Source organism: Nelumbo lutea, chromosome 3 (assembly GCF_056320005.1).
Source record: "Nelumbo lutea isolate HS-2025 chromosome 3, American lotus-T2T, whole genome shotgun sequence".
NCBI classification, from domain to species: Eukaryota; Viridiplantae; Streptophyta; class Magnoliopsida; order Proteales; family Nelumbonaceae; genus Nelumbo; species Nelumbo lutea.
This window is the reverse complement of record NC_142686.1, coordinates 1,843,232-1,864,112: the sequence shown is the minus strand read 5'-3', so window position 1 is coordinate 1,864,112 and position 20,881 is coordinate 1,843,232. Positions and strand designations below refer to the sequence as shown.

The window sequence follows — 20,881 nt, the reverse complement described above, 5'->3', positions numbered from 1 at the left end:
ATGGTTATGGAGATTTGGGATTGAAAGTAATGCCTTATGGAGAAGGATGATGTCTTGCAAGTATGGTGTAGTGGGTTTTGGGAGGGATGCAAAGGACGTAAAATCTTCTTATAGGGTATGGAAAGAAGCTAATGAGTTTTCAGTCAGCCTTTTTGAATTTTGTTTCTTACAAGGTGGGTGATATCTATAATGTTTTGGGAAGATAATTGGGTGGTGATTGGGAAACTATGTGATGCGTCTATTGCAAAAAGTTTTGAAATTGTTTTCCTGGAGAGATCAAAGAGGAGAGGAGAGAAGAGATAATAGAAGAGAGGAAGAGAGAAAACAAAAGTTTGGGGTCAAAAAGATAGGCTGGTGGCAAGCACTAATATTTATAGTAGGGCATCTCAACAACTAAAAAAAGAGTAGAAAGACAAAAAAGCCCTTGTGGCTAATGTACAAGTACTGTTAACAGAAATAATCCAAGGAAGGGTTATGTGGTGTCCAAAATTTAGAAGTATTTGATTGGGAGATGGAAAAATGTGTGAGCTTGATATCAAAGTTTCAGCTAGTAGAAAAGCTGTTGAGAGGAAGAGACTTAAGGTGGTGGAAGGAAGTGAAGAATGGCATCTTCTCTATTAAATCTTTCTGCAATGCTCTGCAAGGAACCAAGTGGAGAAATCGGATACGAGAGGAGAAGCCTATTCCACCTAGGGTTGAAGGTCCAAATGGCAGGAAGATATTATTTAAAGCTGATTAAGAGAATGTGATGCACCTGTGCTTTGATTGCTGCTGAATGAAATATACATGGGGTTTTTATTTGATCCATCCAAAATTGATGTTTTGGAGCCTAGAACTTTGGGAGAGGTTTTTGCTTGATGGACAACAATACGAGGAAACATCAAGGTGAAGATTGCTTGGAATTGTGTACCTTTTGCTATTTATTGGGAAGTTTGGAAAGAAAGAAATAGGAGGATCTTTTAAGACAAAGAGAGAAGGGATGAAATAGTGGTGCAACACAGCAAAAGAGAGTTATGGAGTGGATTATGGTTCTACCAGAATTTGATGTAGATTCCAAGGAAGACCTTGAGAGTGGTTTTTGTTCTTTACTTGAGTTAGGATCAAGAATCTAATGCTGTTGTCTTTTTTTTTAATGTATTTGTTTCATCCTTTGTTGTGAAACTTCTATGTGCTTTGGTGATCTCTCATCACTGAACTTGGTGTACTCTTTTTTTCTTTCCTTAATAAAATTTTATTTTTTATTTATTTCAAAAAAATAGTTATACCGATAAGAGAGAGAGAGAGAGAGAGAGAGAGAGAGAGAGAGAGATAGTCAGTAAAGAAACATGTCCAAAAATAAGTGTCGCAGAAATTGGAATCTCTAGATGGATGAATGTGAAAACTATAAAGGATAGGACCAAAAGGTGAAGGGAAGAGAGATCCATCGTATGGATGGCCGAACCATGTAGGGTGGCAAGGCGAAATTTCAAAAATTTCTCTCTCTTCCGGGAATCGTATTCCCTAATTTAGAAAAACTGCATTTTTCAAGGTTCGTTCTTCAAAAAAACCGGACCAGATCTGTAACCAAGATTAAGGGAGGGATATACCTGATACGGAATCCACGAAAGTAGCTCCCAATGTAGGTGTTCACACCCAAAGAGGTCACCAAATCCCACCTCTACTAAAGATGACACAGCTTAAGATGAGGTAGGATCAACAAAGCAATTCTTTAGCAAGAATTGCAATCCTTCAGCAAGGATCATGCATGGGATGTGTGCACAACATCAGATCTGATTTTTCTAGCAAAAATCAGAATCAACAACAATTATTGATCAGTCCAAGACTATGGAGATCGAATTGGGTAGGGCAGCAAGCACAAAGAGAAGAACTGGATTATGCAAAAGTGTTTAACAGAAGGATTTCATCCTCTATTTATAACCTCTCTGGATCAGCTTCCTAATCCTATCAGGAAAGGGTTCTTTGATCCAAATCTTTATTTGGATCTGAATTCTTAGGTGGATAAGACATATGTCTTATCCTCTTGCTGATCTAGAAGCAGATCTAAACTCAAATTCGCCCACTATTAATTAATCTAATTAACCCAGTTTGAATTAGGCTTTAGGCCCATTAAATTATCAGGCTCACTTCCCTTTTAATTTGCTGGCTAGCTTGGCTCTCTTTGTATGGCGTGGGACCCTAACATTGATCTCCACAAAAGCCATATGGGCTTAACCCAACCTCTATTACAAGGGTTGGCTGAATTCACTGCTGAACACAATGAACCCCTGAGCCCATCAGTATGGGCTCTTAGTAGGCCCAACATTTACATTAAATGGTCATTGCATCCAGCCACCTTATGCAGGCCCATAATGATCAAACACTACCCAACAAGAGAGAACCTCTCCCTCGGCTGCAAGGTACAATGTCGCACTCTCTACTCAAGATGGATCTTATGAATTAAAACCTTTGGAAACCTTTTTCATAAAACATAATATATATATAAATATATTTTGCAAAACAAATCTCAACAAGTTTGAAATCCACTGCCGGCAGTATAAGTTTCCATCAGAGAGTACTGTCCCTGATCATTCACTTTGTCTAACAAAGGGGTTGATTCTGTCACTATGATCATCTACTCAGATGAATTCTCAGACTGCCCCAACATACCCAGGTTTTGACCCCCGCTAAGGATCTCACTGATTGACATATCAAAGACCGTCCAACCCAACACCTAGTGCAGTGCCATAATCGAGTCTAGGGGTTAGGTGTGACTTTCCAGTTTTGCCCATCTATCTCCAAGGTCTAGGGCATAACTGGAAAATTGTCCATTCAGAGTTTCAAGCAAACCCACACTACATGTGCTTCAGGTCTCACCCTGGCAGCTGAGACAAGCCACCCCAACCGACTTGGCAGCACATTAGTGTCAGCCTTGGCAGGATAGACCTCCCCGGGTCTATCCAACGGCTATGAAGATTCTAAACTAACACGAGTCTCATAAGTGTCCAGTTTAAGGGTATTACACAAAAATACACCAGATATAACATAAATCAATTATGTACTATTATTCATTTACAATAAATGTCAAAAGTACATCATTCTGATTGGAGCTAAGGGCATACATTGTTTAACAAAAGGAACTTAGGCTCCATTTGGGAATAGTGCAAATACAAATGGAGCCTATGTGTATCGTGTATATTTGTACATTTTCCAAACAGAGCCTTAGGAGTAAACCCAAAAGGTGATAAAATGAGGGAAAGTAGACCAAGATAATTCAGTGACATCGGTGTTTTAAAAGCGTAAGGCATAGGGGTAATTTGCGCCTGAGGCGCAAGGCGAGGTGCGCGCCTTTTTAAGCAAGGCACAAAAAAAGGGCTATAAAAATGTCAAAAAAATGCAAAAAATCAAAAAATTGTTAAACATAATATTAATAAAAATATAAACTTTAATTTTAAAATAAATGTTTTAAAAAACCTATTATCTAATATTAAAATACATAAATATAACATGTAAAGCATATTCAAATGAGAATAAAAAGATAAAATCAAATATATAAACCATTTTCAAGCATATAAAACCCACAATCTCTTTTTTCTCAATCACATTACATCAAGTAGCTAATATGATGTAAAACATATTACATTCCGGATTCTACGAGCCACCTTTGTACCACGCCCCTCGAGGCAAGCCCAAACAAGTCCACGTTAGGTCTTAAATTCCTAGTTCTCACACAAAAAATAATGATTTTATAGTTTTTATTGCTTTTTAAGAAGACATTTTATTGGGAGGCGCAACGCCAAATGTGCCTTTTGAAAGGGCTGCGCCTAGGACCTGGGCGAGGCACCTACCCTGAAATGCGCCTCGCCTGTGCGCCTGGGCGCACCTAAGGGGCGCCTTTTATATCACTAGGTGACCTGCAAAGAAAACTATCTATGGCATTAGTGAGAAGAAGTAATCCATTGCAATTCACATATTTAGGGGTCTAGAAGAGATAGGGGTGTTAGACAATGTGTATGCCCTCAACTCCAATTGATGTATGGTACATACTCTTGTTATGAACAAAAGAATACCATTTCATGTGTCATCGGATTGTTCTGCTACATACACTTAGTTCATATAAGTATTATGTATGAGACCACATGATTGTTATAATATGGACTTAAAACTTCACAATTAGTGGATACACTTGAGGAAGTCTATCCTGACAAGGTCGTAATTCTCACACTACCCAAGGTAGTAGAGTAGTGGGTTTCAATTGCTCAGGTTGTGACCTAAGGTGTGAGAATGAGTGTTTGTTGAAAACACTGAATTGGACCGAATCTAGCATGTTTCTGGACTTTCTAGCAGGTGGAACAACTCGGTGTTGCTTTTAATCCCTAGACTTGATATTGATATTAGATTGAATATCAAACTTGTTTGTCTTTGGTATACCAACCAGTGAGGTCCTTTTGGGGTCAAATATCTAGGTATGTTGGGGCATTCAAGGATGGTATGCCATGTGATGACCAATGTGATATGATCAACTGCTATGTTAAGGCATAAAGAACATTTTGTACAAATTTCTCCTTGGAATCCTAAATCAGCCGGCAATAGGATTATTTGAATCCTCAATGAAGGATCCAATAGTGTTGGGAGTTGGACACCATGTCATAAAGACAAAGAGGGAAAAAGCCATTCCCTTAATGTGGTGTCAAGCATTTATAGCAGAGAGATTGATTGCAAGTGATTAAATGGGTTATTTTGACTTTATCACATAATGGCCTGAACCAATAGGCTTGGGCCCTTAGGATGGTAAAGTTCCAAGTGTTTTTAAGTGTTTAGACACTTAATGGGACTGGCCACTTAAGCCCATAACAGCTATGGTCAAATTAGCCTATAATGGTTAATTAAAATTTAAAGTGGTGGCCCTATTGTATAAAGCATGTGTCATGTTGGCTCTCCCATTAAGTTATGGGTCTCACACCATACAAGCAATAATCTCCTAATTGGATAAATATATTCCAGAAATAATAAAGTGCTAATGGATAATTAAGTCTTTTATAGGAGTCCTAGTCAAATTATGTTCTAGATAAGTCTAGTAAGACTAAGATTTGACTAATTTGACTAGTTAGATGGATTCTATTGAGACTGCTTAGATGGATATTTTTGGAACTTTTTCTCTTCCTTGTACCATTTTTGTATTTGGGCACCCAAGTAGGGGCTTCTTTGTAATTACAATTTTCAGAGTATAAAGTTATTCTTTTCACGATGTGAACAATGACAAGAACACACCTCTCAACACCTCTTCTTCTTCTCTCCTCATGCTTGCTCTCTTCTAAACCCTAGTTTCAACTTTGTTTGTCAACTTGGTATTAGAGCGGGTAAACGAACTTGGAGTACCTCTCCTGCTGATCCTCTCTCATGAGGTGAACTGCTGACACCAGACCGCTGCCAGATGATCTCAGCAGTCCGTACAGGTGTTGGAGGCAGTCAATGAAACTTACATGGTTTGATTCGCCCTGATTTTAGAGGAATTTTGCCATGACTCTTGCCCTCATTCGAGCCTTGTGCATCATGTTCAATGGCTTCTTCCGTTGTAAAACCTAGGCCATTTAGGTCGCTTTAGTCTTTGGGAAAGACAGAAAGTGGTCCCGTAATTTTCTGAGCCTTGTATAATTTTTGGGAGTTTTTCTTCTCCCTTTATTTTGCCGCCAATTTGGTTTTTTGGCCTCCTTTTGTATCTTAACCGTGTGATGACCTTGGTTCTTGGGTTTGTGGCTTTGGTTAAGTATTGGGGTCATTTTGGTTGGTTAGAAAGTATCTTCATTGTTAGAATGCTCGAGTCAGGGGTATTTTGGTCATTCTGGATTATCTTCTTGAGAGTGAAAGGTCTATTGTATCTGAGTTTAAGTTATGTGTCCCATCTTCTATGAGGGACAAAATGGTCTTTCCTATAACTCTATGTTTTTGAATAAATACAAGTGGGTCAGCTAGGGAAGAGTGATTTTTTTTACTCTCTTCTAGTCTGGCCGAACCTTTCTTTCTTCTTTTTCTTCTTCTTCCTCTTTTCTTTCTTCTTCTCTACTTCAACCTAGAATCTGCTAGGGTTTACTAACATGGTATCAGAGTTGTAAGGTCGTATCCTCATATCTTTCTTGCTGATGTTCTCTTTCTGGGTTCGCCGCCAACTTTCACAGTCATCTTCTTCCTTTTCAACTGATCTGAGTGGAGGTTCGATAAGGGGCTGAAAAGGAGCTATCGTTTTGTGGGCCTGGAGGTGAGGATGCCTCCGGTCGTTGCTGTGGTGGTCGTTGGAGTGGTATACTAAACCCTCTATTCAGTGTCGAAGAGGGCTGAATGTGGACAGGTATGAACACTACTGTTGTTTGTCCAAGTAAGTAACTGCGAATGTTTCCTTTTGTTTCAAAAGTTGGTTGTGGTGGTGCTCAGTGAGACTGATATGCATCTCAGTCGTGTTCCTCTGCATTTCTCTTCGTATTTATGTTGAAAGAAGAGTTGTCGACTGCTGAAGTTCACAACAGCAGTAAATTGGTGGTGGTTGTGTCGTGGTGATTGGTGTATCTATGTTTCAAAATATTTAAAAGTGATCTCCTATACCTTGTGTGTAATCAGTTCTGCAGTGTGCAGCCCAAGTGTTTGATGTGAGGACTAAGTGATTTCAGTCTTAGTGTGTTGATGGTGAATGGTTCTGCAGTGTGCAGCCCAGGTGTTTGATGTGAAGAATGAGTGATTTCAGCCTTAGTGCGTGCTGTGTAATGTGTATTTCAAGAAGCTGGAATTCGTGGTGTATCAGTGAGATAAGTCTTGTGAAAGAGTATGAGGTTGTGTTGTATATTTGAAGGTGAAATAATTAAGATGGCTTCATTTGAAAATGGGGATGATAACAAAACAGGTGTCATGCTTTCTCCAGATTATTTAAGTGTTCAAATGACATCCATCAAGTTGAATGGTGAGAATTATGTACCATGGGCAAAATCTATGGAGGTGTTCTTGAAGGCCAAGGGGAAGGTAACTGGGTTCAGTAACTGGGAACAAGTAGATGCACAGATAATGACATGGCTCTGGAACAGCAAGGAACCAAAGATTAGTGTGAACTTCATGTTCCTAAATACAACTAAGGAAATCTAGGATCATGCTAAGAAGTTATACTCTGGACAAGACAATACAACTAGGGTGTATCAGTTGTACCAAGAGTATTTCAATTTGAAGCAAGGGAGTCAAAGCTTAGAAGAGTACTATGCAAGTTTGAGGAACATTTGTAATGAGCTTAATGTGTATCATCCTCTAACATCAGATGTTCAGATCCAACAACAGCAACGTGAGCAGCTTGATGTGACAAGGTTTCTTGTGGGGTTGAAGGCTGAATATGATCCTGTTAGAGCACAAATATTGGGAGGATCTGCTCTTCCCTCACTTGAAGAAAGTCTTTGCTCGTCTCAAGAGGACATCTATTGAGTCGGGAGAACATTCTTCTCTCTCTGACAGATCTGGTTTGGTAGTGACTAAAGGGGGTGGTCGTGGAAATAGAAGTGGTGGTGTCAGGAGTGGACTCCCAAGCAACCGTGGTGGTCACATGTTTAGCAGGGCTAGTGACCGGACTGGAGGCCGAGACTCAGGGGGAGGTCCGGAAAGAGGAAAGAGTAACACTCAGAGAAAGTGTACACATTGTGGTTTAGAGGGGCACACAGTTAATTTCTGCTATGATTTGCGTGGTGCACCCAACACTTGGGCTAACCATGCTAGGACTAAGGGTAGTGACACAATTACTGAAAGTTAGCAAACTGACCCAATCCTCTCCACATCTACTTGTGCTTCTGAGAAGGAAATGGTGAGTGTACCACGTGAAATATATGAGCAGTTCATTCAAACATCTCAGCAGAACACCGCTACACTTGCCCATTCAGGTATGGCTTGCTTAGCTTCCAAAGACTCACACTGGATCATTGACTCCGGGGCCGCGGACCATATGTCTGGGACTCATTATGTATTTTCTTCCCTGTCCCACTCCTCCACACCTCAAACAGTTACACTTGCTAATGGTTCTACATCTCCTATCTGTGGTGTTGGTGATGTTAATCTCTCCTCCTTGCCTTTATCATCTGTTTTATATGTTCCTAAGTTTCCTTTTAACCTTATGTCTGTCAGTAGATTAACCAAGTCTCTTAATTGTTCTGTAACCTTCTACCCTTCTTCTTGTGTGTTTCAAGATCTCAAGACGGGGAGGAAGATTGGTGGAGGGCATGAAGCAGGTGGATTATATTACCTTGATGGTGGTGGTCCTCCAGTAGCTTTTCAGTCATCTCTTACTCCTCTTCAATGGCACTACAGACTTGGTCATCCTTCTCTCAAGGCCTTGAAGTTACTGGTTCCTTCCTTGAGTCATGTCAATTGGGTAAACATCATAGAGTCTCATTTAGTCCAAGAGTTGATAGTCGTGTCTCAAATCCTTTCTCTTTAGTTCATTCCGATGTATGGGGTCCAATTAAAGTGGTGTCGTACAATGGATATAAGTATTTTGTAATCTTTGTTGATGACTTTTCAAGGATGACATGGATTTATCTTATAAAAGATCGTAAAGAGTTGTTCCCTACTTTTCAAAAATTTTATGCTGAAATATGCACTCAATTTGGTGTTCATATTAAAATTCTTCGCTCCGATAATGCCAAAGAATACAACTCCTCACCATTTCAGCAATACCTAGAACATCATGGGATCATTCATCAAACTTCTTGTGCCTACACCCCACAACAGAACGGTGTAGCTGAACGAAAAAATTGACATCTTCTTGAAACTGCTCGATCCTTGATGATTAATATGAATGTCCCATAACATTTTTGGAGTGATGCTGTTCTCACATCCTGTTTTCTGATCAATCGGATGCCCATGTCAATCCTTGGAAGTCAATCCCCTTTCTCCATGTTGTTTCCCACTTTATCTCCATTTCCTCTTACCCCAAGAATCTTTGGTTGTGTTTGTTTTGTTAAACACTTGGGGCCTGGGTTAGACAAGCTAAATGCTCGAGCTACTAAGTGTATCTTTCTTGGCTACTCAAGGACTCAGAAAGGGTAGAAGTGTTATAACACAAAATCCTATAAATCGTTTGTGTGCTCTAATGTCGCCTTCTTTGAGTCAGTTCCGTTCTTCTCAGATGTTGGGGTCTCTTCCTCTCCCTCTGTGGTTCCCCTTCCTGTACCTGTTGTGGACATCGTTCCAGTAGCTCCTATTTCTACTGCAGATGCACATCCTATGCCCGTTACTACTGAGAAGCCGCCAATCACTCAAGTGTATACCTGCAGAAGTGCATCGGGCCCTCCTCCACTTCAGCCCCTGTCGACAGATCCTGCTACTGCACCTTCTCCTTCAGATCCTGATCTTCCTATTGCTCTACGAAAAGGTAAACGTACTTGTACTTCTCACCCCATTTCACACTATGTTTCTACTGCTCACCTTTCTGCTTCTCATTGCAAATTTATATCATTACTCTCATCTGTTCCCATTCCCAAGACTGTCCAGGAAGCTCTTGCCTCCCTAGGGTGGCAGCAAGCCATGGAAGAACTCTCTACTCTACAACATAATCACACGTGGGAACTCACCGCTCTTCCTTCCGGTAAGCACACAGTTGGGTGTAAATGGGTCTACACAATGAAGTTTTTTCCTGATGGCAGTGTGGAGTGATTGAAAGCGATGTTGGTGGCCAAGGGTTATTCTCAGATGTATGGTGTGGACTATATAGAGACATTTTCTCCAGTGGCTAAGATTGGTTCAGTTCGGGTGCTGATTTCATTAGCTGCTATGTATGATTGGCCTCTTGTACAACTTGACATCAAAAATGCCTTCCTGCATGGTGATCTAGTTGAGGAGGTGTATATGGAGCAACCACCAGGGTTTGTTGCTCAGGGGGAGTCTGGCAAAGTGTGTAGGCTCAAAAATGCAATTTATGGACTGAAACAATCTCCACGTGCTTGGTTTGGCAGGTTCAGTGAAGTGATGAAAACCTTTGGGATGAAACAATGTCAGGTTGATCATTCTGTGTTCAGCTATAACTCAAAGGATGGGAAAATCTTGCTAGTCGTGTACGTGGATGATATTGTCATAACTGGGAGTGATAGCAATGGAATCAACAAGTTGAAGAAATTCTTACAGGATCACTTCAATACGAAAGATCTGGGGAAGCTGAAATATTTCCTGGGAATACAGGTTGCGAGGTCAAAACATGGGATCAACCTATGTCAGAGAAAATATGTTCTTGATCTACTTGAAGAAACAGGGTTGTTAGGTGCTAAACCAGCAGAGACTCCTATGGAACTCAATGCCAAGCTGAGTGTTGATGCGGGTGAAGAGTTTGATGATCCTGGAAGATACAGAAGGTTGGTGGGCAAATTGAACTACTGACCATTACCCGACTAGATATATCATTTGCTGTGAATGTGGTAAGCCAGTTTATGCAACATCCTCGGGTTCCTCACTGGGAAGCTATTCTGAGAATTGTTAGGTACCTAAAAGGTGCTCCAGGACGTGGTTTGTTATACCAAAGTGGAGGAACTCTTGAGATAGTAGGGTACACAGATGCTGACTGGGCTGGTTCTATATCAGATAGGAGATCAACTACAGGGTATTGTACCTTCCTCGGTGGCAATCTTGTAACTTGGAAGAGCAAGAAACAAACAATGGTGGCAAGAAGTAGTGCAGAACAGAGTACAGGGCTATGGCCCAAACCACATGTGAGCTACTATGGCTGAAGAACTTGCTTCAAGAGATGGGATTCTCAATTGACAAACCCATGAAACTATACTGTGATAACCAAGCTGCTGTTCACATCTCTTCCAATCCCGTCTTTCATGAGAGAACTAAGCATATTGAGGTTGATAGTCACTTTGTAAGAGATAAAGTGATAAGTGGGGTGATAACCACATCTCATGTGAGCTCAGGAAATCAGTGGGCAGATCTTCTCACAAAGGGATTGTCTCGGGGATAGCCCTAAGGATGTTCAAATGGTTTCCAATGTGTTTCCGGGAATTGCAGATATTGCTAGTGGGATGATAACTACAATAAAACTTGATGGAACCAATTTTTTAGAGTGGTATCAATTTGCTAAACTTACCATTACTGGGAGAGGTAAACTAGGATTCATCACAGGAAACTACATGGCTGATTTGCTCAATGCAACCTCATATTGCCTGAAACTACATGTTTCTTCCAATGGCGAAAGATATTTGGGATAGAGTTGTTGCCACTTATTCCCAAGTTAACAATACAACTAGATTGTACCATCTTCGGAGGGAAGCTTGTAGTATGCACCAAGGGGAGAGATCTGTGGCTATGTATTTCTCTTCTCTACAATCTATTTGGGAAGAAATGGATCACTTGAAAGCACTTGTATGGAAGGACCCTGAAGATGGTGACCAATATCGAAAGTACATAGAAGATAATAGAATCTTTGATTTCTTGGTTGGCTTAAATCTAGAGTTTGATTTTACCAGGCAACACATTCTTAGTGATGGCATTGTCTCTCTTGCTTTCGCTTACTCCCTTGTACAAGGGGAAGAAAGTCAAAGGACTGCCATGATGCAACCTCCTATGATTGATCACTCTGCTTTTATGCCATCTCGACCCAAGCAAAATACTAGTAAACACCCTATTATTGAGAAGGCTGAGGATGTTATTTGTGATTATTGCAAGAAGCCAAGACACACTAAGGAAAGGTGTTGGAAGTTCAATCCTCATTTAGAGCCGGAAAAGTATAAAACTGGTAAGAAGGGCAATGCTCACTTAGCTAGAATTGGTAATGGTGCTCAACCTTTTGATGTGCTTGACTCCTTTGACGTAATGGACAAACTTAGGAATAAATTGTTGCAGCTGGAAAAGGGTGGTACATCCTCCTCATCTGGTTCTGGACCTAGTAATCCATCTAGTTCATATGCCAAAACAGGTATTGCACTTGCTTGTTCCACATCTTTTAGCCCATGGATTATAGACTTTGGGACCAGTGCCCATATGACTGGTATACCCTCACATTTTACCTCATATAAGTTAACCCCAAGGAAGGGCAAGATTACTGTTGTTGATGGATCTCAGACCCCTATTTCGGGTCAGGGTGAAGTCAAACTCACTCATCACCTTTCTCTTGGATTTGTTCTTCATGTGCCCCAACTAAATAAAAATTTGTTGTCTATTAGTTGCTCAGTAACTTTTTTTCCTATCCATTGTGTTTTTCAGGACCTAAGCACGGGGAAGATGATTGGAAGCGGGCATGAAGTTGATGGAGTCTACCTCTTTGATGGACCTTCGGAGCATGGACTATCAAGCCAAACTAAGTTTTGTTCAAATGAAAAAATGAGTCTTTTGAAATTATGGCATTGTCGTCTTGGTCATATGTCTTTCAATTCTGTAGAACTCTTGTTTCCATACTTGTTTGAATCTGTGCCAAAGTTGAATTTTCAATGTAAAGTTTGTCATTTGTCCAAACAATGTAGAACCACATATTTTGCAAGCAGTAAAAGAAGTAACGTTGCTTTTCAGTTGATCCATACTGATGTTTGGGGCCCATATGCTATCCCTTGCATGGGTGGGTATAAATATTTCATCCTCTTCATTGATGACTACAGTCAGTATACATGGCTCTACTTGATGAAAAGTCGGGATGATGTTCTTATGATTGTTCAAAACTTCATGAATATGGTAGACAGTTTGAGAAAAGAGTGAAAATAATAAGATCTGACAATGCCAGAGAATACTTTGAACATCAGTTGCATAGATTTCTTGAAGATCGGGGTATCACTCACCAAAGTTCATGTAGTCATACTCCACAACAAAATGGGGTGGCTGAAAGGAAGAACTGGCATGTCGTTGAAGTTGCTCGTGGTCTACTGTTTCAAACTCATTTTCCCACTCGTTTTTGGGGTGACGTTGTTGAGACAATTGTGTATCTTATAACAAACTCCCGTCAAGGGTCCTAAACCTTCATTCTCCTCATCAACTTCTCTTCCCCGATGAACCTCCTTTTAATCTACCCCTCAAGATCTTTGGTTTTGTTTGTTTTGTTCCTGATATGAGTCCTTCCCGACATAAGTTTGATCCTAAATCACTTAAATATGTATTCCCTGGTTACTCTTCAGTCCAGAAAGGCTATAGATGCTTTGATACTTTATCTGGCAAGAGATATGTCTCTAAAGATGTTACATTTTTGGAGTCCTCTTCCTTTTTCCAGTCATCCCATCCTTCTCTTCAGGGGGAGAATGCAAGTGAAGATTGGACTCCCTTTTGTCTTCCTGTACCTACCTCTGTTCCTCCCTCTCTTCCTTGTAACAATGGTATTCCTTCTCCTCCTCCTCCTCCTATGTATCAACCTTGGTCCTAGCAACAGTTTTTCATCAGGCGCAATAAGAGGGTGGCTCCTGAAACTGAATGCCCATCACAATTTGATTCCCCAGACTCAGGTAATCTTAAAGCTCCTAACTATCCTATTATTGATTCTGATTTTGATCTTCCTATTGCCATTTGAAAAGGGAAGATGACATGTAGCAAGTATCCTATTACTAACTATTTGTCTTATGATGCTCTCTCACCTTCCTATTGTGCCTATATTTCTGCCATCTCTTATGTTTCCATCCTTCGCAGTGTTACAGAGGCAATGCAGTCCCCTCATTGGAAGGAAGCTATGAACCAAGAGATGGATGCCTTAATAAAGAACCAGACTTGGGAGGTTGTTCCTTGCCCAAAAGATAAGATTCTTGTTGGGTGTAAGTGGGTTTATACTGTTAAGCACAAGGCAGATAGCTCAATTGAGAGGTACAAAGCTCGACTTGTAGCCAAAGGATACACTCAAACTTATGGCATTGATTATCTAGAAACCTTTGCTCTAGTAGCTAAAATGAACTCTATTTGTGTGATCCTGTTTCTTGCTGCCCATTACTCTTGGCCTTTATATCAAATGGATGTAAAGAATGCCTTCCTTAATGGAGACTTACAAGAGAAATTGTATATGGAGTTACCACCTGGGGTAAGCTTTCCTAACAGTGATGGAAAAGTTTGTCGCCTGAAGAAGTCCTTGTATGGACTCAAACGGTCCCCGAGAGCCTGGTTTGACAAGTTCAGAAATGCTATCTTAAAGATTGAGTTTGCTCAATCTCAAGCTAACCACACCTTATTCATTAGAAGAGTTGATGGTAAAGTAACAATGTTGATAGTATATGTTGATGATATTGTTGTGACAAGCGATGATATCACAGGTATCTCTCAATTAAAGTCCTTCCTCTCTTTTGAATTTGAGATTAAGGACCTTGGTGATCTTCGGTATTTTCTTGGCATTGAAGTTGCAAGATCCAAGAAGGGAATTTTTCTGTCAAAAAGGAAGTATGTACTTGATTTGCTTCATGAAGTTGGGAAATTAGGGTGTAAGCCTGCAGAAACTCCAATTGATCCAAACTACAAGTTGAGTTCCACTAAAGAAGTTCTTCCAGACAGGGGGATATATCAAAGATTGGTAGGCCGTCTTCTGTATCTTTGCTTGACTAGACCTGACATATCCTATGCTGTTAGAGTGGTTAGCCAATATATGCATGAACCCAGGACATCTCATATGTAGGCAGTTAACGGAATTTTAGCCTACTTGAAAGGATGCCCTGATAAAGGGATGTTGTATTCCAATCACGGCCATCTAAAGATTGAGGCTTACACAGATGTTGATTGAGCAGGGTCCATTGATGATAGAAGATCTACATATGGTTATTGTGCCTTAATGGGAGGCAATGTGGTTTCATGGAGAAGTAATAAACAATCTGTGGTTACTCGTTCTAGTGCTGAGGTAGAGTATAGGGCAATGGTTCATGAAGTGTCTGAACTACTCTGGTTGAAGACCTTATTGATTGAGATGGGCATCCAAGCAGATATCCCAATGAGACTATATTGTGACAATCAAGCAGCCATAAATATTGCATACAATCCTGTCCAACATGATCATACAAAGCATATTGAGGTGGATAGACACTTCATTAGAGAAAAGGTTGCTAGCGAAGAGATTTGCCTTCCTTTTGTAAGGTCGGAAGACCAACTAGTTGATTGCCTTACTAAAGGTATCAACCATCCAAAGTTTGCTAAGAACCTTGACAAGCTGGGCATGATTGACATATATGCTCAGCTTGAGGGGGAATGTTGAAATTGCTTAGACAGAGGTATTTTTGGAACTTTTTCTCTTCCTTGTACTATTTTTGTATTTGGGCGCCCAAGTAGGGGCTTCCTTGTAATTACTATTTTCAAAGTATAAAGTTATTTTTTTAAGGGTGTGAACAATGATAAGAACACACCTCTCAACACATCTCTTCTTCTTCTTCTTCTCTCCTCTTGCTTTCTCTCTTCTAAACCCTAGTTTCAACTTTTATTTGTCAACTATTCCAATCTAATGGCTGATTTAAGAGAGTTGGACTCTCTCTAATCTTACCCTAAATGAATTAGGAGTTGTAAATAGGTTAGGAGAGGGCTCTTGCAGCCCTCCCAAGTCTATAAATAGAGAGGAATGGGAGGGTATTGAACCATGCTTTGTTCTCCCTTTTAGCTGAATTCGATCACCCATGTGAGACATTTAAACTAGGGTTTTAAACCTCACTCGACTAGAGCTTATATCCATTGGTTCAAGCTCTATTCCAGCCTTGTTTTGGCTCAAGAAAATCACCCAAAAACGTGACAAAGGTCGGACCATTGCTTCAGTATATTCTGGAGAAGATATCTAAGACTGCAAGGATAGAGTGGCAACATTTTCAACTTGTTGCAGTGTTATCGGGAAGATTCAAACTTGGGTGTGAACACCACTTCGAATTCTGCATTTGTGGACTTTGAAATCAGATAATGCACTCAATCTTTATCCAAAATGATCTGATCTTTCATGATCCAAGAACCCAATCAGTCCTATGAGCAAAATCAGTTTTCTCATATGTGTAATTTCAGCACTAGGGTTTTGTGAACTTTTGAAATTCTACCTTTCTTGTTGCTGGGATTTTTGGCAAAATATGATCATTGGATGATCATATTTCGAGGGGCAAGCGAAAAGGGCATGGAATGAACAAAGTGGAATTGTAGAACAAACTTAGTTTTGCGCGTGTGTGTGTGTGTGTGTGTGTGTGTGTGTGTGTGTGTGTGAGAGAGAGAGAGAGAGAGAGAGAGAGATTAAAACATAGGGAAGGAAAGATGCAGGAGAGGTAAAGAGCTTAACTCTTCTCTTGGAAGTGGAGTTGCAGGGAAGCTTTTTCTTAAGGGGGTTTTTGGTTTATGCTTTGCTGGTTGACATTTGAGGAGAAAAAGAGTTTGAAGTCTTTGCATTCACTGGTGAGCATCTAAGTAAAGGGGTTCCTAGGTTCATTGAGGTTTCAGTATTATATGCATGTCATTGCCATTCCATTAAGAAGTTAAAGACAGTAAGCCACACTTCATCATAAATTAACTAAAAGACACTAGGACATACCTGGTCATAAATAAGGCTAGCTTTCTCAAAACGCTTCCGTGCTTCCTGCACCAATATACGATTCGTCGCATAAAAAAATGCAGTTTTTATAAAAATATTAAAGAAATATATAAGCTGTAGGGAGTATATGAAGAAGACCTAAATATATGATGCATCTAACTATTTAATTCCAGAACAGTGCTTTAAATTGGCAAACTACCAAGAAGAGGAGAGAGTACATGAGGCCCAAACCCATGCCTTAACTCATAAATAACCATGGAAAACAAAGCAAGGCATGGCAGTTCCCCCAAAGTAACACCTCCAATGAATTTTCACTCAATCTAAGCTATAAGTTAATGAATTGGCTGAACTTTGCCACCAGATGAACAAGATTTTCACTCCTGCTGAAGTGCTAATTTCTTGACTCTGATTTCAACATACCCACATTGTCACTGAAAACACAAAGAAAACTATTTTCTTAGGGATTTCCAAAATAGCACATTATAAAACTTTTAAGTTCAACCAAAAAGAGGAACATAGGAGAAATGGTATGAGTGGTAGCCCCAGCAATAAAACACCAATACAGTAGTCTTAGGCAGTGTAACTTTGTCAAAATATATTTTAGCATCGTTCTCAAAATAGACAGAAATTATGGTGGTTTTGCCTTCTATATTAGGTAATAATCCTACATAAATGTTGATGGGATTTATCATGTCATTCCTTTTTTCAGAAACTGAATGTAAGTCATCACAATTTCTCTTGTGGATTTCTATTCCAATCATTCATTTTTAAGACTCCAAATCCTTCACCTAGAACTTAACCTGCTTCAGTTAATACAGTAGTCATTAACATCAACACTGTTCAATCCTAAATGCCTTATATCTTCTCACTTCAAAAGTAATGAGAATATGAAAGAAAATGGTAAAGAACATTAAAAAGATGAAGCAAAAAAAGGTAGGGAATTCAAGGAATATATAGAGAAATGCCAATTGTCAATCTCATATTGCTCCAATGGGTTTGAATCAAGCAAAATCATTTTTTCTGTGCAAGAGAGTACATACACATATTGATTTCAATTTTCAATATGCCAAAACTTATTGTTAGAGTTGGCCAAGTAGGGGTAACTTAGTCTTTTTCATTTTGCTTTAAGTGGTGATTTGGCAATACTGTTGTATTTTAAATTTCTTGTCCCATACTTAAGTAGGGGCATATTTGACTTTGTACCCTAAATGAGTATAATAAAAGGTTATGGTCGACTAGGAGGGTTTAGACTCTCTAGTTCGACAGATTTCTCCTTTCTCCTCTCTTCTTCTTCTTCTTCTTCTCCTCTCTATCTCTGAACAGAACTTGTCTGAACCATCAAAACATGGTATCAGAGCGATAAATACAAAAAAGGAAGGCTGTGATCTCAAAGTTTCAGGACATGTGATCTCTCCTCGTCTTAATTTCTCCTTTTTTCTGGGCTACGATCTGGGTTACACCAAGTAGAAGGCTGTGGCAACCTTTTTGGTGATTCCAGGATTGCCGCAATCTCCATTACAGGCGTTAGGAAGGTGTGGCAGCCCTAGATTGGTGATTCTAAGATTGCTGCCACCATGAGTGACAGCCCTAGTCTTTGTATGGTCATGTGTATGGTGGTTCAGACCCTCTACTGAGCAGTTTCAAGAGGGTTTTCTTCCTTGTTTGTTACAGTTATGGTGGTTGGCTATCAATAGTGGTGTGAGGATTTTTTTTTTTTTTTTTGAAGGAGATGGCCGAATGGGTCTGAATGTCTCAATGGTGGTAGTTTTTTTATGGTGGCTGGTTGAAAGAGTGCTGTGAGGTGATGGTGGTAGTGATCAGAAATCTAGTGTGATGATCCCCTTAGACCACTTAGGTGTGCAAATGACACCAATTAAACTTAATGATGAAAATTATGGGCCATGGGCCAAGTCGGTGGAGGTTTTTCTCAAGGCCAAGAGGAAGGTGAAACATGTGAAGGAGGATAAACCATCAGCTAAATCTCTAGGGTTTGATGATTGGGAACAAGAGGATGCCCAAATCAAGACATGGTTATGGAACGGTATGGATCCCCAGATAAGTGCAAACTTTATGTTCTTAGATACAACTAAGGAAATATGGAGCATGCAAAGAAACTTTATTCTGGACAGGACAATACTACGAGAGTATATCAGCTCTATCAAAAGTACTTTAATTTACAGCAAGAAAATCAGACCCTTGAAGAGTATTAGGCCAGTATGAGGAACCTCAGGAATGAACTTAATGTCTATCACCCCCTCACTTCAGATGTCAAAATTCAGCAACAACAATGGGAGCAACTTGATGCAACCAGGTTTTTAGTAGGGCTGAAATCAGAATATGAACCAATTAGAGCACAAATATTGGGAGGCTCTGCTCTTCTTACACTAGAGGAAGTATTTGCTTGGCTCCATAGGATTTCCTTGGGACCCACAGAGAGTACTAAAACTTTTGACAGATCAGCGTTTGTTGTAGCAAAGAGGTGGACGTGGAAATAGAGGGGGAGGATATGCATTTCGAGGAGGCCATGGTGGTCCCATGTTTGGTCGTGGTAGTGGAAGTGATGGAGGTTGTAACTCAAGGGGAGGCTGTGGTAGAGGAAGAGGGCACACTACTAGGAAGTGTACACATTGTGGCAGGGAAGGACATTCAATTAATTTCTGTTATGATCAAACACATTCTACATCTACTTCTGGGAAGGAGATGATGAGTGTACCACAAGATGAGTATAAGAGGTTCCTTCAAGCCACTTCACAACAGAAAACTACTACCCTTGCTCAATCAAGTATGACTTGTCTGGCATCCAAACCTTCTCATTGGATCATTGATTCTAGAGCCTCTGATCACATAACTGGGACTCTAGGTGCGTTCTCTTCCCTCTTTGAAATTTCCACATCCCAAACTGTTATCCTAGCCAATGATTCTTCTTCTCCCATTTGTGGTGTTGGTAATGTTGATATTGCATCTCTTTCTTTATCCTTTGTTCTATATGTGCCCAAATTTACATTCAACCTTATGTTTGTTAGTAAATTAACTAAGGCCCTTCATTGTTCTATCACTTTTTACCCATCATTTTGTGTTTTTCAGGATCTAAAGCTGGTGGGTTGTATTATCTTGCCGGTGGTGGATCTTCAATTGCATTTCAGACTTCCCTAACTCCTCTCAAATGGCACTGCCGACTAGGACGTCCATCTCTTAAAACTCTCAAGCTACTAGTTCCTTCTTTGAGTCATTTGTCTTCTTTGTAGTGTGAGTCATGTCAATATGGGAAACACCATCAAATTTCCTTTAGTCCTAGGGTTGATAGTCGTATGTTGTGAAATTTTGCTTTAGTTCATTCAAATGTTTGGGGTCCAATACAAATTGAGTCCTATAATGGTTATAAGTATTTTGTCATTTCCATTGATGGTTGTTCAAGGATGACATGGATTTATTTAATGAAAGAAGTGAATTATTTTCTACTTTTCAAAAATTTCATGCTGAAATACGTACGCAATTTGGTGTTCCAATAAAAATTCTTCGTTAAGATAACGATAGAGAATACTTTCTTACTTTCTTTCAACAATATTTGGAACAACATGGCATCATTCATTAGACTTCGTGTGCATCCACCCCTCAACAAAATGGGGTGGTTGAACAAAAGAACCGTCATCTTTTTGAGACTACTCGGTCTATCCTTCATCATATGAATGTTCCTAAGCGTTTTTTGAGTGATGTAGTGCTCACTTGTTAACTCATTAATCGGATGCCCTCATCCATCCTTCATGGTCAGTATCCCTTTTCTATTTTGTTCCCCACATTATCTCCATTTCCATTAACTCCCCGGGTCTTTGGGTGTGTGTGCTTTGTTAATAATCTGAGCACTAGTTTAGACAAGTTAGATGTACATTCTATTAAGTGTATCTTTCTTGGCTATTCTCGGACCCAGAAAGGGTATAAATGTTACAATCCTACCACTCGAAAGTCATTTGTCTATCCTGATGTCAATTTTTTTAGTCCATGTCGTTCTTCTCGGGTCCTGATGTCTTGGCCTCTTCACCATTGATACCTCTTCCTCTTCCCATTGGAGATCACATTCCAGTTGTTCTTGTTATGCATGAGCCTTCACCTACTCCAATGCAAATTCCTACTGAACAACCACCGATCCAGCATGTGTATACTCATTGACAGACATCGGAACCTCCTCCAACTTCTACCTCATCTACGGATCTTGTAGTTGCTCCTATCACAGAGCTGCCTACCTCTTTTGATCTAGATCTTCCCATTGCGTTGTGGAAAGGTAAACATGGTTGTACCTTACATCCCATATCCAATTATGTTTTTGTTTCTCATCTTTCCACTTCACATTGTCAGTTTGTTTCTTTGTTGTCCTATATATCAATACCCAAGGATGTCTAGGAGGCTCTTACTTCGACAGGGTGGCGTCAAGCAATGGAGGAGGAACTCTTTGCTCTT

General features: G+C 40.0%; 1 protein-coding gene across 4 annotated transcripts in view; it reads right to left on the bottom strand.

Moving 5' to 3' along the window:
- Positions 1 to 20,881, bottom strand: part of LOC148862331 (ADP-ribosylation factor GTPase-activating protein AGD3-like) — a 117,537-nt gene that overhangs the window by 24,227 nt on the left and 72,429 nt on the right. For all 4 annotated transcript variants that reach the window (XM_088978522.1, XM_088978523.1, XM_088978521.1 and 1 more), the window contains one exon: positions 16,430 to 16,474. In XM_088978522.1, the coding sequence (XP_088834648.1) occupies positions 16,430 to 16,474 (45 nt within the window). The remainder of the gene's footprint in view (positions 1 to 16,429; positions 16,475 to 20,881) is intronic.